This window comes from Zerene cesonia, chromosome 20, assembly GCF_012273895.1.
Source record: "Zerene cesonia ecotype Mississippi chromosome 20, Zerene_cesonia_1.1, whole genome shotgun sequence".
In the NCBI taxonomy this organism is placed as follows: domain Eukaryota; kingdom Metazoa; phylum Arthropoda; class Insecta; order Lepidoptera; family Pieridae; genus Zerene; species Zerene cesonia.
Genome location: NC_052121.1, coordinates 4413609 through 4424835, shown reverse-complemented (window position 1 = coordinate 4424835; position 11227 = coordinate 4413609). Strand labels below are relative to the sequence as shown.

Below are 11227 nucleotides of genomic sequence, written 5' to 3'. Positions count from 1 at the left end.
GTAATAAATGTTATTTGCAGTTAACAATTTTCTTTTTTCTTTATTACAATATTTATGGCAAGACTAGGTATACGTACTCTTTCTTTCTTTCTTTCTTTCACTTTAGGAAAACTATATTTCTTTTTTTTTATTGTAATCGATTAATAAATCTACGTACGTACTGTTTTTATTTTAGCCATACGAATATTATATATTTTTTAACCCCATAAACAAAAATCTTTTTATTATTATCAAAGTCCTTAGAAATAATGGAAGACCGTTTTGCATAAATACCTACCTATACAATTTTTACCTTAGAGCAAATAACATAAAGTATTGCAGGTCAGAAAATCTGGACCTTTCTATTCGTATTCTCGGAACATTACATAGTGTTTAGTATTCGAAACGACTTTTCAAACCGTGTCAAGATCAAAACTTATTATTTAACTTCAGTAGTTTCTTGTTTACTAAATCTAACTCTATTGAAATTGAAAACAAGCCATAAAAGTGAGTGTACGCTACACCGATCACAATACCTAACAAAGGACTTTAGCAATTCTGAAATATATTTCCTACAACTGTGCACATTATGATGACTTTCATACTTTACAAACTTTATAGTTTATTTTATTATTTTCCCTCGGTTCAAGCTTAATTTTGTGTCAAACATATGTATATTAACAAGAAAAATAATAGGAATTTATATTCGTTATAATTAGACAGCCTTGAAAGTTCATTTTTTAAACGCGTAGCTGTTAATTCGTAAATTGACATTGAAATATTATAATATCATTCTCTTAAAATTACAGGTGCGGCTAAGTGGTCTGTCATTCCTTCCACAATGTGAAGGTGTTATAGCACATAAATAATTATTTATTATTCATTAGTTATGTCCTTCTACAAGACCCATAAGGAAAGAAAAGGATAACCCACTTCCCAAATGTTAATATACGTAGGGATCATATATTAACTAAACACATATTAATTAAAAATAATGCATATATGAGAAAATGATTTATAAATTTAAAATATTTCTGTAAAATATATAAATAGACAGACAAAAATTTGGCTAATTTGCTTTTCAAAGAAAGGATAGGTATCATAAACTTGTATAGTGTATTGGTACGTAGTGGCCTTGTAGCATAGAGTTAATTGAAAAGCATTTATCAAGTATGTACAATAAGGCACTCACCGTTGTTCCTGCAGTTTGGTGTCAGTCCTCACGAACCACACGAGCTGCACGGCGGGGACGGACACGATGGTGTCGTCCACTATCTTCGAACCGCCGAAGTATACGGGAAAAGCGTGAGCCTCCCATGTCACGGGGTTGAACATTATGGGAAACGTGAGGTTTAATTCTCCTCGCTCCACCTGAAAATAGATGTTATTACAATTTCTAAAAAGCTTCCAGAAAAGGAGGTTTTCAAAGTTTTGCGTTTATTGCTGCTGCTACAATCAGTTATTTTTATCAATTAATCTTTGAATATTTTATTATATTTATTAATTAATCTTTTTCCCAAATATATAGGTATTCTCCGGGCTTATAAACCAATTGACAAATACATTTTCCGGATGAGTTTGCTAGTTCGTTTATACGTTTTAGTTCATAAGAGGGTTGGGGTTTCATGGGTTAGTTCAATATGTGACGTACCTCCCCTATAATTTTATCCAAGTTCAATATATCGTTGACGAAGCACTGTCCCTCCCACCGCGCGCACTCCTCTCTGTAGGTGAACGTTTCCCCGGTCGGCATGGTGACGGTTACATTTTGCACCAAGTCGTCTAACTCTCTCAGCTCTTTCCAAACCTCTGTTCTTAGCATGTTAGTGTCATTGTCCTTTGATACGATGATCACACGACCGAATCTACCTGGAAATTTGGAGTTAAGAATTTTATAATTTGTTAAATATCAGTAAAAACTCATAATAGGTAATTATTGAAAGGCAGATCATATATTTATAATCAACAACAACAGATCGAAGACGTATTTACCTGGTCGTGTTATCCTCCCAACGTTGAACCTATGCGAATAGTTAACTTTGAAGTATTCCTCAACTATCCGTCTTTCCAACTTTCCCTGACCACTGACGGGCGAAAAAAGGTATTCTGGATCCATTTCATAGTAAACGCGTTGGTATCCAGTGATCATCAAAAGAGTCAGAAGCACCGGTATGATGATGAAATAGCCCGGCTGTTTGCCGACCACCAGGCCGAGTTTGTAGAACGATCGATTTAGTACATCGTCGACGAATGTTAATTTGCAGCCCATCTGAAAAAGAAAATCCAAAATTTTATCGTAATCTGTGGTAAAGGTAAATTTACCATAGATAACACAATACTATACTCTTTTACATAGTAGGTACATCATTTGCTCTGAGTGGATTTTAAACTTGATATAACTCGAAGATAGGTACGAAAAACTGTTTTTTGTTTCGTATGTTTATTTTTTTTTTTTTTTGATACCTAAGAAAGTGAGTAGTTATTTATTAGAAAAAAGTAGATAAATATGCATACTTGTCTACGTGATTTCTGCAGTTTTAACGGGTTATTTTTTTATGTGCATATTATACTTTCTACTATATGTAAATGTACAAGTATTTTTTTTCTGTCACGGGTAAACCCAATCAAAGCCAGAATAAATTATTAGTACTTAATTTATCTGATTTATTTGTTTATATGAAGATATTAAAAGCAAGTGTCCGTGGTAAACGTGTCCTCATTTCGTAATGAAAAACTGGTTGTCAATGTTTCACGTGCACCACTACTTGTTTTGTTTTGCCTATTTGATTCTTGTAACAAGATAATTAGATACAAAATAAAATGTATTTTTTTACTTTGAAAACGAACGTTTGTTTCGTAATAGCTTAATTATTTAATTGCTAACCGTTAATCCTACTCCTGTCCGCATTGACGTATGGACTGGGTCACTGAGGAACAATTTAGTGTTCTACTGCTAAAATAACTTTTCCTAAGGGATGCCTAAGGGATGATTTGCAAATTTAAATTAATTTGATTCACTCAATGTAATTCAGACCTCTCTTTAATGTTATACGTATAAAGGTATATAATATGGTAGGATACAGACACTTTTACCTTTTTTTTCATTGTGAACTTCATCATGTTTTAATAACATTTTAGCTTCAACAACATACGAAAGTAAATGTTTAATATTATAAAGGTAAGTGAAATAATTCAGAGCAAGTAATTTTGACCTTAACGATATTTTTATTGTTTGCCTTGACTTAAAAAATGGTATTTTCATGTTAAAGTTTTATTTTAATGAAAAAATTACTACGATGTCTAGCTGTCTGCCAGGGTAGAAAGATTTTTATAAGGTTTACAAATTTTATAAGTTTTTTCTAATCCAAGCAAAGTCGAATTCAACGAACCGAAAATCATTAAAATCCAGACCAGACCAGTGCAACCAATAAAACCAACAAAAACACATAACTAACCAACCTTCTCTTAATTCAATAGATTAAACAAACAATTTTATGATTAATATGCTATTATTTAGACATGAATGTGTCCATAAAAAACTCAACGCGTTTATGTTATTTCAATCCCCGCAATGCATGCTAACAAACCGTATATATGTAGGATCCGATGTACTGTAAATGCAAATGTATTACAATGAATAGAAACTTATTACAGTAAAATTACACATTGTGTTATGTCACGTACACTTTTATTGAGCTATTAAATTTAACAAAGCGTATTTATATTGTGAGCGATGAGAAAAACTCAATTTGATGCCTATACAAATATTTGCTTTTAGGCAATAATATTATAAATAATAAAATATTTATTTATAATACCATAGCTTTTGGTTGTTCTATTCTGAATAAAATATTTCATTTAAAGCAATTTTATAGATAAAATGTTTATTTATACTACTACGCCTTTTAGTTATTCTATTCTGAATATATTATTTCATTTAAAAACATTATTAAAGAGCCTAAAAAGTACGATAATATTGAATAAATTGCACCCAATAAAATAGGTATCTAATTGCAAATTTTGCATTCTTAATATATTACAGTTCTTAAAATACCTAATAAGATACAGCTGCATATTCTAGGATTTTTACAAAACTTCTCACATCAGTCAAATCAAACGACTGAAAAGACCAAACTCAGAGGAATGAACAAGAAACATGATCAGGATTTCATACAAATAGACTGAAAAATTCTTTTACGGTGAATAAAAACTAAAAAGCAATGAATAATTGCCGATAGATGTAGAGCAAGTCGGTATGCAATTTCATAGTTTCATAACTAGCGTGCACGACATCTTCATGAAGACCTCGCTCATTATTTCTGTAATCCTCATGATTAAACTTATTAATTATAACTTTTTGGGGATTACTGTTTTAATTTAAACGTGTATGTAAATAATAATTTGGCATATAAATATAGTGTACTTTGACATATTTACTAATTGTTTTGTTTATTTTTAAATACACAGTAATATTCGAATACATTTTGAAAACTTTAATACAGATAATATTATCCTATATTAAGTCATAGCATCATTTCGATCGTATCAGTGTAGGTATTGATGGAATAGTAATGTATTATTTCCCTACACTTTAAATCCACTCTAAATTGCACATTTTTTGCACAATCCTTTCTAGTTAATATTCTGTCCTTCGCATTATAATACTATCGCCATATGAATATGTAAAACATAGAAATATTAAACTCTTGAATCATTAGCACGTGCATTAAGTTCAAGTTTATATGACGAGGGTCGTAACAATAGATGGTAGATATGAGTAATATTGAAACAATAGTTGGTGTAAAACCACGACAACATATTGTATTCGGTGGTTTTTTTAACGATAGCAATTCGCAGGATTGCTTATTGTGTGATTGGCTGAAGGGGTGCGGTAAACGTTTCTTGTTATATTATCCACGTTAAATCATTCACGGTACTGGAAGTGTACTGAATACTTCATTAGAATGTCATTGTTAATTTTGGATACTGCAAAAATAAACTAAGTCTTAATGTGAATAAGAGCCATATAATTAATACCAATAATTGGGATTTCATAAATGTCTAACTTTTGACTTAGTTAGGTATATATTTTTACAAGAGGTACAAATCAAAAAACAGATCGCCTGGTTTTTGCTTTAATTCTAAAAGAATTGTTAGAAGTACCTCTTCAATAGATCCTCCAAACGTGTTGCATACCAACTAATGGTATCAAAATAATAATATAAAAAAACATACTGGGTTACAAATTAACTATTCTGTATTGTTACAAAATATAAGTATCTAAATAATGATCTTATCTTCAATTATAAACAGTCGAATGTTGTTTTAAGTATATAGAAACAGCTAACAATATAATATTAATTACTAAATTAAATGATGTTTCGAGGCGATTCTATGATTGCTATGTTTTACTCGCGTGGAATTCCTTGACCGACAGCGGCCTTTCACTAGTATGTAGATATAAAATAAATGTTTATTATATTATAGTTTTCATATATACATTTGTATTTCTGTAGTTTCTAACACTAAATAACTTTTATCTTTATTCCAGACAAATGTGAATTTTTACGAAGAATACAATTTTTCGAATAAATAAATACCATTTAAAAAACTTACCTTAAGCTACGGGTATATTACTTCATGTTCATAAGTTAATATAGAAAATAATCAAGTAAGTATTTTTTAATTTTGCGTTTTCATCATTTTCGAATTAATATATTCTGTAATTCTTTTGTTTCTTATCTGTACCCATATAATATAATACTATACCTTCGGCTCTATTTGTTTAAATGTCTAGTTCGTAACAAGACATTCACTAAATCCTGAATGTTGAGAGAAAATTAAATGCATTCATGAAAATATTACTGCTATTGTATTGATTGGTAATCCATAGCATGTTTTAGATATTAGATGTATCTCCTACACACATAAAATGACTACCTGTGTCTATACACGCGCACTGCCTTCCTATATGCAACCGTTAGAACATGATTGTGTCACATCTCATCTCAGTGCAATGTTATAAATGTTAATCACATGGATGGTTACTGCAATCGTTGCGTGAGAGATGGTTTTATAACTAACAAATATTTAAGCATCGTTGTTCATCTTAATGCAGTGGTGGCTCAGTGTCACTACTTGGACCTTGGACTTCGTCGGGATGAGACCAGGCGAGCGTGCATGATTTTTTTTTTTTTTCACTTTATTTGCACATGTTGATAACATCACCACTGCTCAAACGGTGAAGGAAAACATCGTGAAGAAACCGGCGTGTCCAAGAACCAAAAGTACGAAGACATGTGACATCTGCCAACCCGCACTTAGCCAGCGTGGTGGATTATGGCCTCCTCATATGACCTGTGTCCCAGCAGTGAGAACATTATGATGTTGATGATTATGTTCATATGTAGCCTAATAATGACATATGTAAACGTTGTCAATTTACTATATTTTGGCGCAAGTAACAATTATAATAATTATAATTTAAGATGAAGAAATTTTAATGACATAAAAACTTCCATAACAGTTAACCTCGACTGCCCCTAACAATTACAGCATCCCATGATTATCGCGATTTAATGCAATCATTATTTTTAGTACTTAGTGTGAGCGTAAGAGTTTTATGAAGATTTTCCTGTCTCCTAGAGAGCTTTGAGTGTTTGAAGCACCGTATATAACGCGACCTCGTTATTTTATTACTAGGCGTTTCCATTTACAACTGTACCTATTTATTAACTGTCCTTTAATGTTTGTTCCCATAATATCATTTGTTTACAATTACGCTATCGTAAGTCTAGGCTATGTTTGTGAAAGTAAACACGAGGGGTCAGTGACTCTACACGTGCGGAATGGGTGGTTTATTGAGTAGTTGAAGATATAATGACAGCTTATTGATGATTATACGCGAGTATAATCTTGTGAACGGAATCAGCGGTAAATATTTTTTATATAATGCAATTTATGAGTACATCACGAAGGCCGATAACTGTATTTTAACAAAAAAAATCTCTGGCTATGTTTTTGTACGTTTCGCCGGGCTACTTTACTTTTTTAAAGGTTTTCAACAAATATTGAGCTGAAATCAATCTCATATGACATATAATTTTTGGAAAAATGATTTGTCGGGCATTGATTACAATTTTAACGATAAGCAGTCACTCAAATCAGTATTAAAACATTTTCGTCTTTAATGCAATGCATGTTGATTTAGAATTGCTATGTTCATAGAGTTTCCTTAAATAAATCACGCCAATTATATGGGCGGGCATCTATTAAAACAATGAATTAGAAACTTTCGCTTTTTACACGCAAAATGAGTAAGTATTTAGAGAGCGCATCTTCATCCCGCTTGTCCTAGTTCACATCGAATGTAATTGATAAGAAAACTAAGACTCGCGGAACTAATAGCGCTCCTTCTATTAATAATTAGCATAGAATAGGAAATTACATTACATACACATAATTCTCATGGGTTATATCAAGTCTTTTATGTATTTTCGCATTACCTAGCACTGTATTTTATTTAACGGCTTGATACGAAACGTGCCACAGTAAACTTATTTTACTTATAGTGTTAAAATATCCTTTCATTGCCAAACCTTAAGGAATTACCTGAATTGTGTATTTATAAGATTCTGTTAATGTAGTTAATTATTTACTTTCATTTTATCTCCATATCTCAAATCAAGAAACAAAATCGAAGTTAGGTATAGGTAGAGCATGAACAGTCTAATAATAATGATACAGTTACAGACCCTAGATGCATTTGATGTAATAATAGTAATATTGTTATAAATTAAGCAAAGGCTTTGTATCTATTTGAAATCAATAACTATAAATGACTGAGAAAACTTATCTAATTAACCCTTGACCGAGAGTGACTCACTGATTTGTAAAACATCCTTGACATAGGTCGTTCTGTGTTTAAACTTGAACTAACGACAATTTCGTAATGGTTATAAGGTACTGGGCAATAAATAGCATAAAATTGTTAAGGAGTTTCTAGATACCGCGCTAAGGTTACACGCATTTGCGTGATTGTAATCGTTGATGTGTAGCTAATTTAAATCTGCAGCTGATTTGATATCTTGGCACGTAAAAATCCGCTAGTTGCGTGCCCTTACGCAGTATTGGTCATGTTTTAATTAGTTGTTCTTTACACGTGCATTTAGTCCTTGGAATGGATATGAAGGACAAATCAATTGGCACTGAAACTACTAATTATTCTAAAAATAAAAGAAAATTTAAAAATAATACACATATTTTTAACTGTATGATTGTTTGTATTTTTTCTTTTCCTTTTAAATTAATAAAAGTGGTGTCTTTTTGTGCATTAGAACTTGTAAGATTGTTATTTCTTCTCTATTTCATTTAATACCTACATTACATATCTATCAAATTTATATATTCCTGATTTGATTTAACGTGAATAGTGTGAATACAATACAAGCAATACTATCGAAGTTAGTCTAAATACAAATGGAAACTTAGTACCTATATGTGTACGCGATATGAATACTTTAAAACAAACATCCTACAAAGCATTTAACCAAAGGATACTTTGTACATCATTACTAATTTACACAAAAGATAACGGTTAGGTCAAGTAAACTTCGTTTTGTAAATAAAAGGATACTGCTTACGAGTATTGTTAGATTAAAGACCACCCCTCACATATATCTCTGATAAATATATATTAGTATTGGAATAAAAATCGGTCTTATGACACATTACATTTATAATCAAATACATATTTAGATTTTACTCTTCAATGTTGGTGTATATTTACATTTTTACTGACCAAATTAGGAAGCTGTTTATTCGGATTATGAAATGTATTTTTTACTAGCTGGATCCCGTGGTTTACAACGGATAAAATTATCCAGACTATAAGATCTCTGTACCAAACTTCATACATATGTGATAAGCTGTTTTGGTGTAAAAGAGTAACAAACATCCACACATCCATCCATTCTTATAATTTTTCTCGTTCGTAATATTAGTAAGATTATTATTTATTTCTCGTAAAATATCGCTGTGTGAGTGTATGAGAATCAATTCTTTTAAATTAAAAGAAGGCACCCGTGCCATTTGAGTTGGCGCAGAATCAAACTCAAATTAGCATTTAGTATTTAGTTATCCTTATTTAATCCTTTTATAAAAAGAGACTGCATTAACAAACTATGACACAGGTGCGTTTATCCAGTGCCAGTATAGATATAAAATTAAAATGTATTGTTTAACTGCATTTTAAATAAATACTTTATCCATTTGCAAGAAACGGTTAAGATTTTTTAACTGTAGCATTGAGTAGTATTACCAAAAATGGTCAGGAAATTATAGCATTCTTGACTCATTATACTGTCCTATTTACCATTTGCCATTCATCCTCACCATTAATCCAATGCTAAGTTCCTTATAGTTCTTAATGAATTAATACTTCGTTTTTCTAATATTCTAATATCCTACTTATAGATTCAAAATATCTTTTGGTTTACATATATGGTATGTATTTAATTTAAAATAATATAGTAAGTTTCCGATATATTGCCAATTATGCATTAAGCAAGATATCAAATAAGGTAGATGAGGCCTCTTCACATTAGTGCGAAATTTGAAAGTTTATTTTTAGAATGTTTGTTCTTAATCGCGCTCTATAAATTGTATCTAATATATAAAATTCTCGTGTCACAGTTTTCGTTGCCATACTCCTCCGAAACGGCTTGACCGATTCTTATAAAATTTTGTGTGCATATCGGGTATGTTTGAGAATCGGCTAACATCTATTTTTCATAGCTCTAAATGATGAGAGTAAGGCAGAACAGCGTTTTCCGGGTGCAGCTAGTCTATATATATAAAATTCTCGTGTCACAGTTTTCGTTGCCATACTCCTCCGAAACGGCTTGACCGATTCCTCTGAAATTTGGTAAGCATATTGGGTAGGTCTGAGAATCGGCCAACATCTATTTTTTATCCCGATATTCCTACGGGATACGGACTTACGCGTGTGAAACCGCGGGGCGCAGCTAGTAGTACTATAAAAGTTTCCCTATTATATTTTACAAACTCACGCATTAATTGACGTTTGTCTCAATATATCTCCATTGTTTAGTGATGATGGATTTTCTCACCTCTTTCACTGTTAACCTCCATTTAAACTTATTTCTTACTTAAATATTTATTTAGAAACGTTACGTACATCTATATTAGGTATTCGTTTTTCTAAAAATGTCATGATAGGGTTGTTGGTTTCTAAAATATAGTGTGTGTATAAGTGGAAGTCACTTATAATACAGAGGTGCCATGTAATCATGTTTTTTATTTTGACACAATAATAGCGCCATTTGATATTATAGCGTCAAAGTTTGGGAGAAACGGAAGTATGGCAATAACGTGCGCCTCACCAATAGAAGGAAGAAGGTCATATCCAAGGCTAGCACTGGGTTAAGGCAAATGTGAGGTTGAATCGAGGCTGCCAAGCTTTCCTCATACATGCTTCCGTCCATCTAATGATTATGTAGTTCAAATACTAATTGTTTCAATTACTTCAATGTTGCACAGGACACCTCAGAGTTATGGTTACTATAGAGAAATAGGTTAGAAAGGAAGAAGAACTAGAAATTAAAATTGAATGATCTATTTACATAAAATATTGTAATAAACAAGTTTTAGATTTATGAGGAATTTAGATTTATTTATAAGGAAATGATTTAAATTGTAAAGCATCAGACGGACTTTCTTTTATAATTTATATTGTTGTTCAACATAACGGTATAAATTTAAAGCACTGGCTTTGTCCTTTTACAGAATACCTGCTTCAAGGCAGTCAGAGAAAGTAAATTTCCGTCTTGTTTGACCTGCGACCGATTACGTATTTAAGACAAGCTTAAACCAATTATAGTACCCACTATTTACCTTTCAAAGTTTAGGTGTAGTGTTGTTTATAGAGACTGCGGGTGTAGAACACGCTTTAGCAGGTATTGGGCCAGCTTGCATCGAGGAAGGTACCACACCACCACAGAGGATCGGAGTAAATTGTGCATGAAAATGCTACTGTTTCTCCTACCGTGAGTGAGAGAACTGGAACCTATATCTTTTTCCTAACTTTTCCCACTCCTTTCCTTTCTTCCACTGGACCCTTTCCTTTTTTTTATTAATTTATAAAGCTATGTTTATGACACCAATTGAAGAGCTCTATACTGTTTAAGACTATATGTTATAAGTTGTCACAAGAACGTAATTATATATA

At 31.7% G+C, this 11227-nt stretch overlaps 1 protein-coding gene across 1 annotated transcript in view; it reads right to left on the bottom strand.

Moving 5' to 3' along the window:
- Positions 1 to 11227, bottom strand: part of LOC119835223 (patched domain-containing protein 3) — a 26103-nt gene that overhangs the window by 5433 nt on the left and 9443 nt on the right. The window contains exons 2-4 of the mRNA XM_038359927.1: positions 1972 to 2248; positions 1631 to 1848; positions 1172 to 1350 (exon numbers count right to left, since the gene is read on the bottom strand). Coding sequence (XP_038215855.1) covers positions 1172 to 1350; positions 1631 to 1848; positions 1972 to 2248 — 674 coding nt within the window. The remainder of the gene's footprint in view (positions 1 to 1171; positions 1351 to 1630; positions 1849 to 1971; positions 2249 to 11227) is intronic.